This window comes from Marmota marmota, unplaced genomic scaffold, assembly GCF_001458135.2.
Source record: "Marmota marmota marmota unplaced genomic scaffold, marMar, whole genome shotgun sequence".
Lineage (NCBI taxonomy): Eukaryota > Metazoa > Chordata > Mammalia > Rodentia > Sciuridae > Marmota > Marmota marmota.
The window spans coordinates 1,546,486-1,566,662 of NW_026000207.1; the positions used below are offsets into that span (position 1 = coordinate 1,546,486).

The 20,177-nt window shown below is 38.5% G+C and overlaps 1 protein-coding gene across 4 annotated transcripts; it reads left to right on the plus strand.

The window, feature by feature from the left end:
* The first annotated feature begins 6 nt into the window (after positions 1-6).
* On the plus strand, positions 7-16,884 carry LOC107158976 (zinc finger protein 583-like). Of its 4 annotated transcripts, none has more exons than XM_048791531.1 (5): positions 7-14; positions 2,772-2,872; positions 5,197-5,323; positions 5,805-5,903; positions 14,487-16,884. In XM_048791531.1, exons 2-5 carry the CDS (start codon positions 2,864-2,866, stop codon positions 15,959-15,961), a joined length of 1,710 nt encoding a protein of 569 aa, XP_048647488.1. In that variant the 5' UTR covers positions 7-14; positions 2,772-2,863; the 3' UTR covers positions 15,962-16,884. The 4 variants fall into 4 exon arrangements, with proteins under 4 accessions (XP_048647488.1, XP_048647487.1, XP_015360987.1 ...); XM_048791530.1 differs by lacking the exon at positions 7-14 and adding an exon at positions 25-1,809; XM_015505501.2 differs by lacking the exon at positions 7-14 and adding an exon at positions 25-1,809 and having other exon boundaries at positions 5,808-5,903.
* Positions 16,885-20,177: the final 3,293 nt, after the last annotated feature.

Consider the following 20,177-nt stretch of genomic DNA (forward strand, 5'->3'; position numbering starts at 1 on the left):
CGAGCGAGGAGGCGGTGAGCAGAGCCCGGGCCGGGGGACGGCGTGGGAGGGCGCGACCAGGGACACCGCGCCCGAGACTGAGAGTGTTACACTGTGTATGACAGTATGACACCGCGCCCGCGGGCCGTGCTTGAGGCTGAGACTGTGGGGGTGACAGTATGACATCGCGCCCACGTGCACGGCCGTCCTCGCTGCTGAGACTGTGACACTGTGTGTGACAACGTGACAGAGTGCATGGGCTGTGCTCGCAGCTGAGACTGAGAGTGTGACACTGTGTGTGACAGAGTGCATGGGCTGTGTTCGCGGCTGAGACTGTGTGACAGAGTGCATGGGCTGTGCTCCCAGCTGAGACTTGAGAGTGTGACACTGTGTGACAGAGTGCATGGGCTGTGCTCGCAGCTGAGACTCAGAGTGTGACACTGTATGTGACAGCGTGATAGAGTGCATAGGCTGTGTTCACGGCTCAGACTGAGAGTGTGACACTGTGACAGCGTGCATGGGCTGTGCTCATGGCTGAGATTGAGTGTGATACTGTGATAGTGTGTGCTGGCCCAGCTCACAACTGAGACTGAGTGTGACACTGTGACAGTGTAACAGCGTGTATGGGCCATGCTTGCAGCTGAGACTGAGACACTGTGTGACAGTGTGACACTGTGCCAATGTGCATGGGCCATGCTGGCATGTGAGGCTGTGAGAATGTGACACTGTGTGTGATAGTGTGACACCACACAAGTGTGCACAGGCTGTGCTTGCCACTGAGACGAGAGTGACATTGTGTGACAGGTGACACCAAGCCCACATGCACAGGCTGTGCTCACAGCTGAGGCTTTCAGAGTATGATAGTGTGACATTGTGCCACCAAGTATTAGGGGGCCCATGACACCATGTAAGACTGGAAGTGAAGTTGTGACATTGTGTAACAGTATGAGATCTACAAATCTATTCAAGGGAGCCTGGACAGTGTGTGACAGTGTGTGTTGGTTGTGCCACCCTGTAACAATGTGAGAGAATGAAAATGTGTCTGAAGCTCTCTATGACAGTATGAGACCACCCCATCATGTGAGATGGGGCCCGTGACTCCCTGAACACTGCTGTGAGGCTGAGAGCATGTGTGTAACACTGTGACAGTATGAGACGGTGTCAGCATGGGGGGGGGGCACAACAGTGTATAAGACTGAGATAGAATGTCTGTCACCATGTGACAACATAACACTGTGATCTGGACTGTGACAGTAGAGCACATGACACTGTGTGACAGTGAACCCCTGCCACCCTGTATCAGAGGTCCTGTAACTGGGATTATGACTGTGTCAGATGGTATGACCCTTGGAGTCTGACTGTGTAAGACTGTCACTGTGGGATCATGTGAGACTGAACAGAGTTGGACTGGGTGTAGCTGGGTGTGGTGGACTGGGTGTTTGAATTTAAGCCTTCTGATCCCAGGCCCAGGGCCCTCTCCACCCCATATACTGGGCAAGTGCTCTACCACTTGACTACGTCCCCAGCCTTCTTTGTGTTTTATTTTGAGACACAATTTGCTAAATTGCCCAGGTTAGATTGAAACTTGGGATCCTGCGGCCTTAGCTTCCTGGTTAGCTGGGATTGCAGGTGTGGGCCACGGTGCCCAGCTACAGCTTCTTATACTCACTATGCTGCTTTGTTCTGTTTTGTTGTTGTTGTTTTAGTTTGTTTGTTTTTTCCCCTGCAGTGCTAGAGATGGAACTCAGGGATGCCAGGTGCTAGACAAGCACTCTACCACTGAGCTACACCTCCAGCCTCCATGCTGCTGCTCATTGCTTTATTCTTCAAGTTAGTGAGCTCTAGTGGAAAAGAACTCAGGGTTAAGAGGTTCCAGTGACTGTCCACCAACAGCCTTGTCTCCTACCTCTATCGACCCTTTCTCAGGAAATGCTCAGAGAAGTTAAGAGCTTGGTTTTTAGGTGCATTTGTTATCAGCCAGGACCCAAAGCAGGTTGTCCTGACTCTTGTCTAATGTCTTCAGACCACATGACCCCTCTGATGCCCACTCTGTATAAAGTGCTTTCCCTAATGCATTCACTTGGTGGCTTTCTCTCTTAATTCTTTTTAAAAGGTTGGGACATATTTCCTTTCAACATCATCAAATGGTAGAAAGACTAAAAATTAAGACCTCATTTCCAGTTTGGCTTAATTATTACCATGACACTTTGGGTATTTTTTGGATTTTATTTTTTTAGACAGGGTCCTACTAAGTTGCTGAGGCTGGCCTCAGACTTGATACTCTTGCCTCAGCCTCCGGAGTCAACCTCTGTAATTCCACTGATGAAAAGCCTTCGTGAATGAAAAGAGTGGAAAATCCTTCCTTGATAATGCCATTCTGTAGTTGCTGTTATTGTCCTTTTTTTTTTTTTTTTTGAAATATTTTTTTAGTTGTAGATGGACACAGTATCTTTATTTATTTATTTTTGTGTGGTGCTGAGGATCAAACGCAGTACCTCACATGTGCAAGGTGCTCTATCACTGAGCCTCAGCCCCAGTTATTGTTTATAATTTAAAATGAGTAGATAATTTATGCACAAATTGTACATTGTATTCTTGAGATATAATTGTAAATTGTAAGTTCAGAATTCTTTTGAAAAAGAATTGTCAGTTTAGATAAATGTCTCAATTCAGTGACACTGAAAGCTTCAGTTGCAGGAGGAAGAGAGGGAAGGAAAGATTGTTTCTAGGCTGGTCACCTTGGGAGCTGCTGAGCTAATCTGGCACTCTATGGTTTCTCTTTCCCTCTCCAGCTCTATTTTCTCAGGACCCTGCCCCTCTTCCAGAGAGGAATTTGACGGAGGAGGACAGAAGAACTCATAAACTCTTAAGAAGTCTTAAAGCCATGTCCAAGGTAAGAAGCATTTCTCTAAAACACCATCTTATTCTTCAGGTTATACGAACATTTAACTTTTCTTCCAGAATGCCCCAGCCTAACAAAATCTCATTTATGGGGCCAGTGTTGGACTCAGTGGTAGAGCTCTTGCCTAGCATGCGTGAGGTACTGGGTTCGATCCCTGGCACCACATGAAAATTTTAAAAATAAACAAAAATAAAAATTAAAAAACAAGTTTAAAAAATCTCATTTATGAGTGACTTGCTCCTTATATCTTTCATTCCAGAAAAAAAGGAAGTCCCCGAAAAGCCATGAACTTCCTTATTTTCCCCTAATTTGTATTTTCATCTTTATTCAAGGAACATTCCGCACCTCCACTGAGCACATTATTTGAGGTGATTTTGAGGAGTGAGATGTATTGTATCTTGAGCATAAGAGTGTGGATCAGCTGAGGCAGGGCTTTTTGTAGGTACTTTGGTGGATTTTGAAGGGTAGAATTTTATGGGAATAGTAAATTCTCATTTTAGGGACATCCTGAGTTCACAGGAGGCTGAAGCTATGATATTCTAGGCCATCCAGTTAAGATTAGTGGAATTAATGTGGAAAATTGATACTTTTTTTAAAAAAAGAGAGTTATGGGGGAAGCACTTGAGGCTACATTTTTTAAAAAATGGAAAAGATCTATAATAATGAAAATTGTAATAGCCTATGGAATTGGAACTAGAAGAAACATGAAAAGATCAGTAGATAATGTCCAGAAACAAATATAAGAATTCCATAAGAATGGAAAATATTTACTCATTCACTGAACATGTAGTTACTAAAGACTGTGAACTAAGTGCTGTGGAAAATAAAAATAGACTTTGTCTATGTAGAATTTAACATCTACTAGTTTGCTTATTACATGATAATGTACTGGTATAGTTTTAAATCAGTGGAGAAAGGATGGATTATTCACTTAGAAAAAAACGTTCTTCCTTACACTTAGAGATTTTGTAGGGTAAACATTAAAAAACAAGATTAAGGGCTGGGGATGTGGCTCAAGCGGTAGCGCGCTCGCCTGGCACGCGTGCGGCCCGGGTTCGATCCTCAGCACCACATACAAACAAAGATGTTGTGTCCGCCGAGAACTAATAAATAAATATTAAAAAATTCTCTCTCTCTCTCTCTCTCTCTCTCCCCCCCACTCTCTCTTTTAAAAAAAAAAACAAGATTAAAATACAGAGAATGGTTGTATGAGAAATGCAGGCCAGATTTGGCCTGCAAGAGGAACATGCCCTGGTGAGTGAGAAATAATCTACAGCAACACTACCCATAGAACTTGCAGCCTTCTGCCTCAGCCTCCAGTGTCATGGGATTGTAGGCATGGTCTACCATGATCACCCCAGTGTGATTTTTTTTTTTTTTTTTTGGTACTGGGGATTGATTCAGGAGTACTCAACCACTGAGCCACATCCCCAGCCCTGTTTTGTATTTTATTTAGAGACAGGGTCTCACTGAGTTGCTCAGCACCTCGCTTTTGCTGAGCTTGGCTTTGAACTCATGATCCTCCTGCCTCAGCCTCCTGAGTCACTGGAATTAAAGGCATGCACCACTGTGCCTGTCTCTCAGTGTTATTTTAATGCATACCTTTTGAGAATCTCTGCCAACAGAGATTATATTTAAAGTATGACTCTTACAAATAGCGTATAGTTGGTTTTTTTAAAATCCAATATGGTAATCTTGGTCTTTTAATTAGTGTTTAGTACATTTTCATTTAATGTTATTACTCATGAATGTGTGTCTAAACCTACCATTTTTCTGTTTGTTTTCCATTTATACCATTTTTTCTTGGTTCCTTTATTTCTCCTTTTTTGCCTTCTGATAAATCAAGCATTTTCCCCTTATTATCTTATTAAGTGCTATCAACTTTATAACCTTTTAGTGACTACTTTAAATAATATTCACCCATTACTTATTATATAACATCTTGTTTACTTCCCTAGTGTATCCTGGTTCCCCCAGATTGGGAAATGCCCTGACATTCAGTATGAATAACCTATTAGTTTATTCTTGATTGATTACAGTTTTCCATCAGCCCAATTTTGTGTGTGTATGTATGTATGGTAGATCTTTTCCATCCCAATAGCTATTCTCTCTGAAATTGTATACTTTCCATCAAAGCAAGCAGAAAAGTCATCTACCAGTTATTTGACAGGAATTTCTCTGAACTTAGTACACTGTCAGAAGATTTTTCTATATGCAATATTGTAGCCAAAACCGTAGACAATTTAACTCTTTCACTTAGGCCCATAGTAGGCTTTAAACACTCATTGAACAAATATGTGTTTGTGTCATTTCAGGATTTGGTGACATTTGGGGATGTGTCTGTAAGTTTCACTCAAGAGGAGTGGGAATGGCTGAACCCCACTCAGAGGACTTTGTACAGGAAGGTCATGTTGGAGAACTATAGAAGCCTGGTATCACTGGGTGAGGAGGACTCCTTAGAATTCAAAATTCCTGTGCAGGTTTGCGTTCCAGTGTTTGCAGAGCCTCCAGTGTGCCTCCTGAACAACTCTTTCTTGAGCGGGGTGCCCTGGTGTGTGCCTGTAGTCTCATCTACCTCAGAGGCTGTGACAGGAGAGTTGCTAGAGCCCAGCAGGGCCAGCCTGGCCAGCAGAGCAAGACCCCATATAAAGGTCTTTTTTCTTATGCTCCCCCAAATAGGTGGAGTTTTGTAGAATTGGTGTCTTCATTAGTATGGTCCTGCAATTTCATCTTCCCCATTTTTCAGAATATTTTACCACTTCTTTATCTTCTTCCTATGATGCGCCACCCCNTCACAGTGTTATGTTGTCACATGGTGACAGACATTCTATCTCAGTCTTATACACTGTTGTGCCCCCCCCCCATGACCAAGAAACTTGACTAATTTACAGGTGTGGCTAATTCCTCTTTTATCTCTTGTAAGCAGGGATTTCTTTTTCTAAGCCAGATGTGATCTCATTATTGGAGCAAGGAAAAGAGCCCTGGATTGTGAAGAAGGAAGGAACAAGAGGAACATGCCCTGGTGAGTGAGAGAACTAGGAGGCACACTGCTAGGGAGTGTAGCTCCAGCTCACAATGGATGCTTCCTGGGGGCTCTATTCAAGGCAGAGGCCTGAGAAGTAATATTTTTATATTATATTATATATTTAATAATTTTGATTTATTGTTTTTGTATATCTTCTCACAAATTATTACCTTCTCCGATGACTCATTTTCCTGATCTGTGGGTCCAAATGTCAGTGTCTCCTTGTCCTTGTCTAGTTTTGCACTAGTTATTCATTCTATTTGTTTAAATCCAGACTTTGTTCCTTTCCAGATATTTATTCCTTTGATTGAAGGATTGATTCATTTTTTATTCACTTATTATTTCACTGAGTTTCTCTTTTGAGCACAACACCTTGCTAAATTCTTGTGATTATTAAAGAGTTTTATAAACCATAAAAAAAAATAAAAAATAAAGCATTTCTATTTTTTTTTTTTAATTGGCATACCAGGGATTGAACTCAAGGGTACTCGACCACTGAGCCACATCTGCGGCCTATTTTGTATTTTATTTAGGAATAGGGTCTCACTGAGTTGCTTAGTACCTCGCTTTTGCTGAGGCTGGCTTTGAACTTGTGATCCTCCTGCCTCAGCCTCCCGAGCCTCTGGGATTACAGGTATTGGCCACCATGCCCAGCTCTAGTTTTATTTTCAAGTCTAAGTAACTGGAAGGTGATAGCACTTAATAGAAACAATCATAAGAAAATATCTTGGTAGGAGGAAAGATGAGGAATTTTGCTGGGGAAATAGATTTATTCTCATGACATATGAAGGTTTCCAAGTGTAGAAATGCAACATGCAACTGGATTGGAAGACAGAGGTTCAAAAAAAAAAATCTAATTTAAAGATGTCAGTGTGAATGAATGAGATCACCTGTCTTGAGAGTTTGAGAGGTAAAGACTTAAAGTCTTATCAAAAGCAGATCTTTGACAACTTTCTCAGGGTCCTTTGTAGTAAATTGACTCTGTAGATTTGTCTTTGGTTACATAACTATCCTTTTCATTATCAGATTTTTTTCCCATGATTTTGATCAAAGTAATCTTTTTTTTTTAAGCTTTATTTTATTTATTTATTCATATGTGGTGCTGAGGATTGAACCCAGGGCCTTGCACATGCTAGGCGAGCGCTCTCCCAGTCTCTTTAGTCTTTCCTTTGATAGTACTGGGGCAGTCTACCATTGAGCCAGATCCCCAGCCCCAGCCCCAGCCCCACCCCTGCCAAATTTTTTTTTTTTTAGACTTGGTCTAAGTTGCTGAGGCTGACCTTGAACTTTTGATCTCTCTGCCTCAGCCTATTGAATTGCTAGGATTGCAGGCATGTGCCACCACGCCTGGCAAGTTTCTTATTTTATATAGTCATTGTTTTTTGGTTTTTGTTTTAATTTATTAGGTTGCCACTCATAAATCAGTTTTCTTTTTCAAGACCCAGCTAATGGATTTCTCTTTTTAGTGTTACTGCTCTTCTCTTTTTCAGTTCTTTGTTCTTTTGCTATTCTTCCCTTACTGACTTTTTCCTTCTAATTTTCTTATTTATTTTGTTCTCTATGTTGCTGAAATGAGAGCTTAATATGTTAATTTCATTTTCTTTTATTCAGTAATGAAATTATTAAGAGCTATGTATTTTAAATCTTTTTCTAGAACTCTCTCCTATAGACTTTGACATTTAAAAGTTTTGTTATTGCCATTTCCCAAATAATCTACAATTTTAAAGTTCCCTTTCACTGAAGAATTGTTTAAAAAATAATTTTCTGGTTTTAATATATTTTGATCTACTTGTTCTATTGTATTTTATCAGATCCTATTAATATTAAGGATATTTATAAACAGTAAATTGTATCTACATAAATTATACAACTTAAGTAGTTCTGATATTTGCATATATCCCTAAATCTTCACCACAATCAAGCCACATAGTATTTAGATACCAAAAGACTACTTATGGGGTGGAGGAATAGCTGAGTAGAGCATGTCCAAGACCCCCGATTCATCCCTTGTACCACAAAAAAAAAAGGAAAAAGAAAAAAAGATTACATCTAGCTCTGTGCAGTCCACCCTTTTCTCCATCTCCAGTTCCAAGTGAATACTGATATTTTCTTTGTCACATTAGATTAGGTTGCAGCCAAACTAAATGAAATCATCTACTGTGGCTTAGGTTCTGTCCAGCATCTCTCACTTGGCATGATGATCTTGAAATCTGCCCACATTGTTCATGTATGAATATGTGGCTCCTTTTTTTGTGGTTATTATCTTTTTAGTTGTAGGTGGACACAGCGTCTCTTTGTTTTTACCTGGTGCTGAAGATTGAACCCAGTGCCTCACACTCGAGGCAAGCGCTTTACCACTGAGCCACAACCCCAGTCCCACGTTGATCCTTTGATTGGTGAGGAGTTTTACATTGATAGCATCCATTGTGAATGGATAAACAGATCACCCACCTGTGTTGTTTCCAGTTTGGGCTATTATAAATAAAGCTGCTATGAAGCTGTCATGTGAAGAACATTGGGTAGACAGTTCTTTTCATTTCTCTTGAGTAAATATCTAAACTAGGTCATATGATAATTATACGTTTAACTTCATAAGAAACTGCCAAAGATTCCCAAAGGGACTGTCCATTGTACATAACCTCTAGCAATATATAAGCATTTTGTTTGCTTTATGCCCTCAAAAAATATTGTTATTATCAGTATTATTTTTAATCTAAGTCATTATAATGGTGGTATTGTAGTTTTGTTCTGTTCTGTTTTATTTGTACTGGGGATTAACCTGGGGACAATTTACCATTGAGCTACATTCCCAGCTTTTTATTTTGTTTTGAGACGGGGTCTCACTGAGTTTCTTAGGGTCTCGTTAGGTTGCTGAGGCTGGTCTTGAACTTGAGATCCTCCTGTGTCAGTCTCCCAACCACTGGGATTTCAGGCAGGTACCACTGCACCTGGAAATTTATACATTTATCCTTTCACCAGAACCACATCGCCTTGATTGCTGTAGCATTATGATTAATTTTGATTTCAGATTGTGCCATTTGTTAAATCACTTTGACTATTATAAGTTATTTGCATTTTAGAATGAAGTTTAGAATTTCTCTTCAACAAGGTTGGGTTTTGGTTGGGATTATGTTGAATCCATGTACCCATTGAGAGAGAAGTGACACCTTAACAACATTCTTAGCTAGGTGCGGTTGCGCATGCCTATAATCCCAGCAGCTCAGGAGGCTGGGGCGGGAAGATCATGAATTCACAGCCTCAGCAGTGGCAAGGCAATAAGCAACTCAGTGAGACCCTGTCTCTAAATAAAATACAAAATAGGGCTGGGGATGTGGCTCAGTGGTCAAGTGCCCCTGAGTTCAATCCCAGGTAATCCCTCCCTGAAAAAAAATTTTTTTTGATTCTTCTAATCATGAATATGTTTTTTTTAAATATTTTTTTAGTTGTAGATGGAGACAATACCTTTATTTATTTATTTTTATGTGGTGCTGGAGATCGAACCTAATGCCTCACACATGCTAAGCAAGAGCTCTACTACTGAGCCACAACTTCAGCCCCCATGAGTGTGTTTTAATAAGCCATTTAGTATACTTTAATTTCTCATAGGATTATTTTATAGTATTTAGTGTAGTGATGTTGTATAGCTTTTTAAATTTTTTCCAGAATCTTTTATGGTTTTGGGGTATCACTATAAATATAATTTTTAAAAATTCTGTTTTCCAATAGTGTTCTGCTTGTATGCAAAGAATGTAAAGTGTTTTTATATTAACTATTTTCTACTATAAGTATCTTAAAGAGTTTCATATAGGATTATAGGAGTTCTTTTATATATTTCTGAGGATTTTTCGAAAACACACTTATAACATCTGCATACACAGTTTTATTTCTTACTTTCTGATCATTTCTTTTTCTTGATGTATTGAAATGGCTAGCATCTCCTATACAATGTTGAATACAAGTGGTAAGAACAGATATATTTATGTTGTGCCATTCTTGAAAGGAAATGTATTCTATCCCTATTCCCTTGATGTAAGTTATAGTTCTTTCCTTAGATAATCTTGATGAATTCGAAGCAATTCCTTTTAAAATATATTTTTTAGATATTGATGGATCTTTATATTATTCATTTATTTATATGTGGTGCTGAGAATTGAACCCAGTGCCTCACACATGCTAGGCAAGTGTTCTACCACTGACCTCTAGCCCCAGCCCCTAAAATTTTTTATAATGGGTCAAATACTCATTCTAAACATGATCATGTAGTTTTTCATCTTTATTCTGTATTAATATGATGAATTGCATTGATGGTTTTCAAATATTAAACCAATTTGCTTTCCAGGGATAAAACTCTACTTGGTTAAGATTATGCTTTTCATATTGTCCTGCATTTGATTTGGCAAAGTTTGACTAAATATTTTACATTTATGTTCATATGCTACATGGATTTATCCTTTTGTAATTTCCTTACCAAGATAATGCTGGCATTATGGAAACAAGTTGGGAAGTATTTTATCCTCTCCTATTTTATGAAAGAGTTGGGTATAATAGTATTGGTTTTCCCCTACACTGGTGGAACTCATTAGTTAAGACATCTATGCCTGGAATGCTGTTTATGTGGAATATTTTTATCCATGAATAGACTTAATGGATATAAGGGTTATTTTTGTTATATAATTCTTCTTGAATCAACTCTAGTAGGGTATATCTTTCAAGGGATTTATACAGTTTATCTGAGTTGTCCAGTTTATGTATATGTTGTTCATAATATTTTCTTCTTAATGTCTATAAGGTATATGATAATTCTTTTCAGTTTTTGTTGTTGTTGTTGTTGTTTTGTGTTTTGTCTGTGGTACTGGGAATTAAATGCAGGGGTGCTCTACCATTGAGCTGCATCCCCAGCCCATTGTATTTTTATTCTGATTCAGGGTCTTTCTAAGTGGCTGAGGCTGGCCTTGAAACTGTGGGCCTCCTGCCTTGGCCTCCTGCATGGCTAGGATTCCAAGTGCATTCTATCACACCAGACTCCTCTTTAAAGCTCTGATTTTTCTGACTTCTATTCTTTTTTTTTTTTTCTCCCTAATCAGTGATCTTTTCAGTGAACCTACTTTTGGTTTTACTTCTCTGTCAATTGTTTTCTATTTTGTTATTTTCTCTAGTTAGCTTTTTTTTTTTTTTTTTTTCTATTTTCCTTGGGTTTATTCTGGTTTTTCTTCTCACCTAGATTGTTGATGTTTATACTTTTAGTTTTTTTTTCTACTATAAGTATCTTAAAAGAGTTTCCTTTAAGTACTGTTTTAGCTACATCTTACAAATTTCCGTGTGTTATATTATCATTATTGGTCAATATAAGATATTTTTTTATTTCTTTTATTAAACTCTTTGACTCATGAATTATATAGAAATGAATTGTTTCTATATAATTTCACAGATGTGTGAATTTTACTAGACATCATTATTTATTCATTTTTAATTTAATTCTGTTGAGGTTAAAGAACATACTGTTTACTAAGACTTGGCTTATGAACCAACATTCCGTCTATCTTGTTGAACATGCCATCAATACTTGCTGTACAGTTGATGTGCATAGTGTTCTGTTAATATAAATTACATCAAGTTAGTTAATCCAGACATTATCTTCTATGTATCTACTAATTTTTATCTAGTTTTATCAATTGCTGGATATAACATATTGAAATCACTTACTATGATTATACAGTATCCTTTAGTACTTAATATTGTCAAATTTTGTTTTAAGGTATATGTGGCTATGCATTAGATGCATACACATTAATAATTATAATTTCCTGATGACTTGATCATTTATCATTGTGATATATCCCTCCTTGTTTTTGGTGATACTCTCCTTTGAAGTCTGTTTTATCTGTATGAACAGAGGCACTCTGGCCTGTACTTACTGTTTGCATGTTACTGTGGACAGCATGGGTTTTCTTTCTTACACATGCTACCCTTTAACTGGTTAGGAAATCCATTAATATTTAGTATGCAGGTTGAACATCCCCAATCCAGAAATCTGAAATTCCCCCAAATCTGAAACTTTTGAATGCTGACATGCCATTTGTGCAAAATTCCACACCATGAGACTTGTTTTATCCACAAAATTATTTAAAATATTGTATAAAATTACATTCAAGCTACATGAAAGTTTATATGAAATGTAAATTAGTTTTGTGTTTCCACTTAGGTCCCATCCCTAAGATGTTTACTTTTATATATATATATATATATATATTTTTTTTTTTTTTTTTCAAAAATGAAAAAAAAAAAAAAAAACCTAATATCCAAAGTACTTCTGGTTCTGACCATAAGAGATACTCAACCTGTAATTATTTAGATAGCTTGATTTTGGTCTGCCATTATCATTTTTTTTTCCTTTGCTCTTTTATTCTTCTGTTTTCCTCTTCTTTTAGCTTATTTGAATATGTTTTAGAATGTTAATTTATTTCCTGGCGTTTTAGGTGTACCCTTTTTACATTATGTTTTCAGTGGCTGCTGTTGGGCAGTAGTACTCAAAAATATGATCTTGAGATGAGCAGCGTCACCTGGGAACTCATTAGAAATTTGGACATTCAGCTCTCTTCCCAGACCTACTCAGAAACTCTGTGCATGGAGCCCAGCGATCTGCATGTTTTTTCTATTTGTGGTACTGGGGGTTGGACGCAGGGGTGCACTACTATAAGCTGCATCCCAACTCTATTTATGTGTGTAGGCATTTAGTGAACTATTAGTATTTTTTTTTATTTTGAGGGAGGGGTCTCACTAAGTTGCCAGGGTTGGCCTTTGACTTGTGATTCTCCTGTCTCAGCCTCCTGAGGTTCAGCAATCTATATTTTAACAAGTTCTGTAGGTAATTCTGATATATTCTAAAATCTGAGAGTTGTATGGCTGTAATGAATATAATATAGATCCTTCACTTATCAGTCCATTGAGAATTAATATTAAAAATCATACTACTTTTATTTTTACTTTCTTATTACAGTTTTATGAATTTAATCCTGAGTTTGCCTAGATTGAGTCTTCAGGACTGCCTCTTCATGTTGACTTTCTAGGGGACATTCATGAGTTGGTGTGTGATTATTTAGCTACAGGGTAGGAGTCTGCAAGAGCATTGAGGAAAGGCAGCAGGAGTAATCAGCTGCAATTCAGATCTGTTGTCTTGATAGTTTTCTACCACATTTCCTTATCTACTGTGATATATCCAGTTTTCTAGTAGTATTTCAGTCATTTACTTCATTTGTGCAAGCAGATCATTCAAATGAAAGGACAAATTAATGTGGCATTTCAAGTATTATTGATTCACAATCCTAATCCTGGCCTATTCTAGGCAATGGGTATTCAAGAAATAGGAAAGGATGGTTCCTGCATATACAAGTGTCCATTCTCGTGATGACAGAGATTAAATTAACATGTATGATAATGCGAACTAAGTTAAGTGCTATGAAGTGCAAGACAAAGAACAGATAGTGCTAAGTGTGTAGTAATTTATATTGGGAGGTCAAGGAAGGTCACCTAGAGAGGTAATGTGTGAGCAGACCGAGTGCAGCCCACTGAGGGAGGGAAGAAGGTATTCGGGGCAGGCACTTTCAAGTGGGAATACCCACTAGCTGAAGCCCAGTAGGCAGGAGAAGGACAGGTGGAAGGGATCAGAGAACAGGCCCCACAGGATTATAGACCAGGCTAGGGATTTTGATTTTAATGTACGCTGGTAAGAAATCACTGGAAAGGAGAAGGCAGATTAAGGCCTGGGCTGTTAATAAAAGCAAGTAGCTTGATACAAAATTTTTGTTTTATGTAAAGGAATCTTAGCTTCAAGGATCAATTGAAAGAAAATGTATGTTTAGTTGGAATTTAGCATATAGAAAATTATGCTCAGAAAGACCTTTCTCTAATTGCAAAAGTTCACACATATAGCTTGATGAACAAGCAGTTTCATGTGCATCCTAAGGCTTCTGGTGTGTCTTTAGTTTTGGGGGATCCATGGAGGCTTATTAGCTATATTCTTGACATTTTACACTTGGTGCTTTTTGTTATTGTTGTTACTGGAATTGAACACAGGGGGCACTCTACTACTGAGATACACCACCCCCATCCTCAGGCCTTCTTATTTTTTTTTTTTTTTTTTATTTTGAGACAGGGTCTTGTGGCTTTGAATTTTTGGTCCTCAGCCTCCTGAGTTGCTGGGATTACAGGCAGGCAAGACTGCATTTAGTTTTTAAAATCTACTTTTTAAAGATAACCAACTTAGATTGAATGCAGAATAAACTGCAGCAATAGAGGAAAGATGAAGACTATAATATTAACTTAGATATAAAACAGCAATTGTGATTTTCAATGACCTCTTCAGTGTTTTGCTCTTCTAATATCACCTTACTGGTTATATATGATTATTTTATTTCCTGAATCACCTTTCTTAAGCTCTCGTTGTTTGTACTTTATAAGTCTTAGAATGCATTGAGACATAAATTTTGAAATACTTTAGCATTTCATTTTCCCATTTTTGTTTTAGAAATTTCTTATAATGAAAAAAATACAAAATATGTTTGTTTTATTGATATATTTTAGATTGGGAGTATCTACTTAAAAACAGTGACTTTTCATCAAAGCAAGATGTTTATCAAGAATCCGCCAAAGCAGTGACATTGGGAAGAAGCCATCTCTCTCATAGCCTTGTGTGCCCCAGTTGGAAACACTGTGTAAGTGAGGGCTGGTTTAAGAACAAGTTTGGAAGTCAGGAGTTACATTCTGATCAACTTACCATCACTAATAAAGAAATCCTCCCTGAAGATCAAAGTAATGAGTGTAATAAATCTTGGGAAACATTCAGTCTGGATGCAAGACTAGATATACATCAGAGATTCCCCACCAAAGAAAGAGTGCATAAGTGTGAACCACAAAAGAGATGTTATCGAAAAAAATCTGTTGAAATGAAACATAAGAAGGTGTATGTAGAAAAGAAACTTCTGAAATGTAACGAATGTGAGAAGGTCTTCAATCAGAGCTCATCACTTACTCTCCATCAGAGAATTCATACTGGAGAGAAACCCTATGCATGTGTGGAATGTGGGAAAACCTTCAGCCAGAGTGCAAACCTAGCTCAACATAAAAGAATACATACTGGGGAGAAGCCTTTTGAATGTAAAGAATGTAGGAAGGCCTTCAGCCAGAACGCACACTTGGCTCAGCACCAGAGGGTTCACACTGGAGAGAGGCCTTATCAGTGTCAGGAATGTAAAAAGGCCTTCAGCCAGATCGCCCACCTGACTCAGCACCAGAGGGTTCACACTGGAGAGAGACCTTTTGAATGTATTGAGTGTGGAAAGGCCTTTAGTAATGGTTCATTTCTTGCTCAACATCAGAGGATTCACACAGGAGAGAAACCTTATGTATGTCACGTGTGTGGGAAGGCCTTTAGCCATCGTGGATACCTAATTGTACATCAGAGGATTCATACAGGAGAGAGACCCTATGAATGTAAGGAATGTAGGAAGGCCTTCAGCCAGTATGCACACCTGGCTCAGCACCAGAGGGTTCACACTGGAGAGAAGCCCTATGAATGCAAAGTATGCAGGAAAGCCTTTAGCCAGATTGCATACCTGGATCAGCACCAGAGGGTTCACACTGGAGAGAAGCCCTATGAATGTGTGGAATGTGGGAAGGCCTTTAGCAATAGTTCCTCCCTTGCACAACACCAGAGAAGTCATACTGGAGAAAAACATTATATGTGCAAGGAATGTAGGAAAACATTTAGCCAGAATGCAGGCCTTGCTCAGCATCAGAGAATTCATACTGGAGAAAAGCCTTATGAATGTAATATTTGTGGGAAAGCCTTTAGCTATAGTGGATCTCTTACTCTACACCAGAGAATTCATACTGGAGAGAGACCCTATGAATGTAAAGATTGCAGGAAATCTTTCAGGCAGCGTGCACACCTTTCTCATCATGAGAAAATCCATACTATGGAGACATTCTTGACCCTTTCCTCTTCCTCACCCTCTACATCTAATCAGTTGACAAGACCTGTAGGTTTGATCTCCTAATATGTACAAAAGCTGACCCATTTAATGCATTTCCATCATATCACCCTTATCCAATACGTATTAATCTATTGCATATGGAAATGGCTTCTGGTTGGTTAACAAGGAGCACCATTACCTCTGTCCATCATCAGCATTTCAGCCAAACTTGTATTTTTTTTTAAAAAGAGGTGTAGGTCACATCATTTCTGCCTCATTAAAATCCCTCAGTGACATTCCATCATTCTCATCACATTTCTCAAAATAACCTAAAAAGCCTCCTGCCCTCCCACAGCCAATACCTTATTCCAGACTACCTTCCCAAACCCTCTCTTTTCCTGAATATTTATTCAGAATTAAGAACTTATTCCAACATCCAGTAGATCTGGTGTCCAATCCTGACTCTTCCATTTTCTAGCCCTAATTTTGAGGAAGCAGTTCATCCTTTGTAAACTTAAGTCTCATAGGAATAATAATGGTACTACCTCAAAACTTAATGAGAAAATTAAATAATGCATGTAAATTGCTCAGCAGAGTGCCTAGCATGATAATAACTCAAATGTTAATGTAGAATTAAAGACCATGGCATACAAAGAGCTGTTCGACTTCACCATTAGAAAGTCGACCGAGAGTGTCGGCCGAGCGGTTATGAGACCTTTCCTTAGGAGCAGCAGTGTAGGTGGTGAGATCTACTGCAATTCTCATTAGCGTCTCTGCTGCAGGGTACCGTGGCTTTACTTCAGAATGCAGAGATGTGGATACATGACCACTAGTAACAAGGACAACTTCATTAGAAATTCAAGAGTTCTCAGAAGCTAGATTTTATACAAAATCACTTTTCAAAAGAGAACTGAGGGCTGGGATTTAGTTCAGCAGCAAAGCATCTGCCTCTCATTCACAAAGCCCTGGGTTTGATTCCCAGTTCCAAAAAGAGAAAAGATTAAAAAGAGAGAGAGAGAGAGAGAGAGAGAAAAGATTTTAAAAAGAACTGAGATGTGTTCCTCATTTACATATAAACAAAACAACAAATTTTTAAAACTAGATAAAACTTCATCCGTAACCAGTGAAGATAGAGAATAAAGTTTGACCTGCTTTCCTAATTCCAGGTGGATGAATGGTCTCAAACTTATGTCATTTAAACTAAAGAAGCTGTTACATTTCTAAAACTCCAAAACTAAAGGAGAAGGTAAAGTAGAACTATAGATGGATATTCCAACTGGCGGTCCACAAACATTGGTTTAATGTGCATTGAGTTTTAAATGAACCTAATACCTTTATGACAATGTTATTTCTAGTTCTCCAAAGTTCAAACCACTCGCCATTCCCTCATATCTACCCTGCTGCACTGTTTATACTCCTCCTGACTCCTGAAGGCTTTGAGTGTGCAGCAACACAGTAACCAGCTCACATCTGAACATACGAGATGAATGGAGGATGGAAATGAAGACTTGAGTAGACATTTATCCACCTCTATGGGAATTTTCAGCATGATATAGATATCAGTAGCCCACAAATTAATATATAGATTATTTAAACCTAACAAAATCCTGAGGATTTTTCACGGCTTGAAGTATGTGTCTCTCTGTGTGAATGATTGTGTGTGTGAATAGACATATACATTCATAAAGACACACATATAAAGAAAATGCATAATAAAAGTCATATTTGACAACAGTTGTTTCAGTACTTGGGAAAAGTTGATTCTGCTCTGTTCAAAACTACTCCCCAGCTGGGGATGGTGGCACACACCTGTAATCCCAGCAGCTCTGGAGGCTGAGACAGGAGGATCACAAGTTCAAAGCCACACACACAAATCCTCTCCTCCTGTACATGAACGTTGCTTTAAATAGTTACCTAAATGTGGAACAAACACTAGAGGACAATGTAAAATCATTGAATGAGGACAATCTCCCTAAATATGTGAGATCACAAACCTCCCTTCCCTTGCACATGAAGATTCAGGTTTGCTAAGAATTTCATAAAAGTCTTTACATGGTCAAAGATAGTATAACATTCTACTGTAGTATATAACTAAAAAGAACAAATAAAATTTTTAAAAGATGGTATAAACAAAGTAAAAAGTTTTTAAACCCCAGATTGGGAGAACACACTTCTCCCTCCAACAGCAAAGAATATGAAGATTTATCAAGTGATAAGTGTGTGATAAGTACTGAATCTCACTGGCCAGAAATACAATTTGAAGAACCATTTTTCAGTACATTGATAAAATTTTGCATGGTGCAATCAGAGGAAAGGAGAACCTGCTATGCACTGCTGTGGGATGTAGTGTGAATTTGTACAGGTTTCTGGGAAGCAATTTGCCAGTATCAAAATTGTCAATGGGGGGCTGGAGTCATGGCTCAGTGGTAGAGTGCTTACCTAGCATGTGAGAGACACTGGGTTTGATTCTCAGCACCACATATAAATAAAGGTCCATTGACAGCTAAAAATATATATATTTTAAAAAACTGTCATTAGGAAAAGCAATAAAAATAGCACTCGACTTGGTCTTCCCTCCAAATCCCCTTTAGCCAATTGGTCAGCATAAAAACTGCCAAACAAAAGAAAAGAAGGTCAAGCAAGATTGTCAGTGTTTCTGCAAAAGGCAAAAGGGGTGAAAGAGTTCCTGACATCCAGAGGAGATAGCTGCTCCCTGGAGTGCTGGAATGTCAGGATTCTGAGTTCTGGAAATGTCCACTAGTTTGCTAAAGGATCCCCTGAGTTCTGGCAAAGGATGCAAGTGGACAAGAGAATGCAGGCTTGTAAATCAGGGTCCCTGCTCAGCCTCACCAGCATTAAGTTGCAAGTTTAAAGTACACTATCACGCACTGTCGGTGGTGTGGAGTGAGTACTGTCACCCCGGCTACAGTGGAGGCAGCCTTTTGAATGCTCACTGCTCCCTGCTCTGGGCTCGGGCTCGTGGACCCTAGGAAACAATCTTAAGTTTCCATCAATGCATTCACAACTGCAAGTTCTATCCAGCAGTTAAAAAGAATGGACTGACAATATTGGTAGGGATTTGATTAAAAGACTAAAAATTGCAGAATTCATATGTATTATATATTTAAAAGTATGCTTCTAGCCAGGTGCAATGGCAAACACTTGTAATTCCAACAACTTGGGAGACAGGAGAATCACAAGTTGGAGGCCAGCCTCAGCAACTTAGTGAGACCTTATCTCAAAATAATTAAAAAGAAAAAGGGGTGGGGATGTAGTTCACTACTAGGTCACCCCTGGGTTTATATTTGGTACTGGAGAAAAAAAAAGTAAGGGATTTATGTAAGTAAAAAATGCTTAGGAAAAGTTCTGAACAGATCTAACTGCTCAGTGTTCCTTCTGGGGAAGGGACTAGGATGTTCTGCTCACAGAAATTTAGTGTTATCTGTATTGTTGGAAAAAAATTTTTTTCTCATAGTGATGGAAATTGAACTCAGGATGTAGTTGTAAGTTTTAAACAAGAAGGTGACAAAAAAAATTACCAGTAAAGAAACTGAATTTACAAATAACTTCAGCAGCTTGAGAGTGAAGAGTAGCAACCTAAGGGAAGGCCTCCTCTTTGATATGTGGGAGCCTCTCCATGGCTTGCACCCCTCCCTGTGCACATGGAGGGCCTGCTAACCCATGCCATTCAGCAACAGGAGAACATCCAGAGTCCCCTTCCATTTACACAGGGTGACCACACCATGGAGCTCTAGAATGTGTGCAGGTGGTCAGGGGTCATCACATGTGGTGAGAACCATCTGCATGAAAATAGCCAAAAGACTGCACTAAATCCAGAAGGTCAAGTTGTGTCGTAAGGGAGGAAAGTGAGAATTCCAGTATAATCTGAGATATGAAGAGATGTTGCATTTTTAAAATAGGAAACTATTTTTAAAAGGAATAATAATACAGAACCCCCAAGAATAAAAGAATTACTGCTGTAATAATCAAGTTGTGAAAGAAAATTAAGGAAAATCTCCAAATACATAAAGAGACAGAAAAATATGAAAATGGACATGGAAATTTAAAAGGTCCACATCTGACTATGATTTTTAAAAAATCGACAGAATTTAAGAAGAATGTATCACAAATAATTGAGAATATTTCTAGGCTGAAGCAAGTCATTCATGTTCAGCTTGGAATAGCTTACTGAATAGTGGACAGGATTAACTGCAAAAACAACAATAGTGGGGAAATCCAGAAATACATTTGTGAAATCACAGAATACTGAATATGAGAACATTGTGAAAGCTTTCAAAAA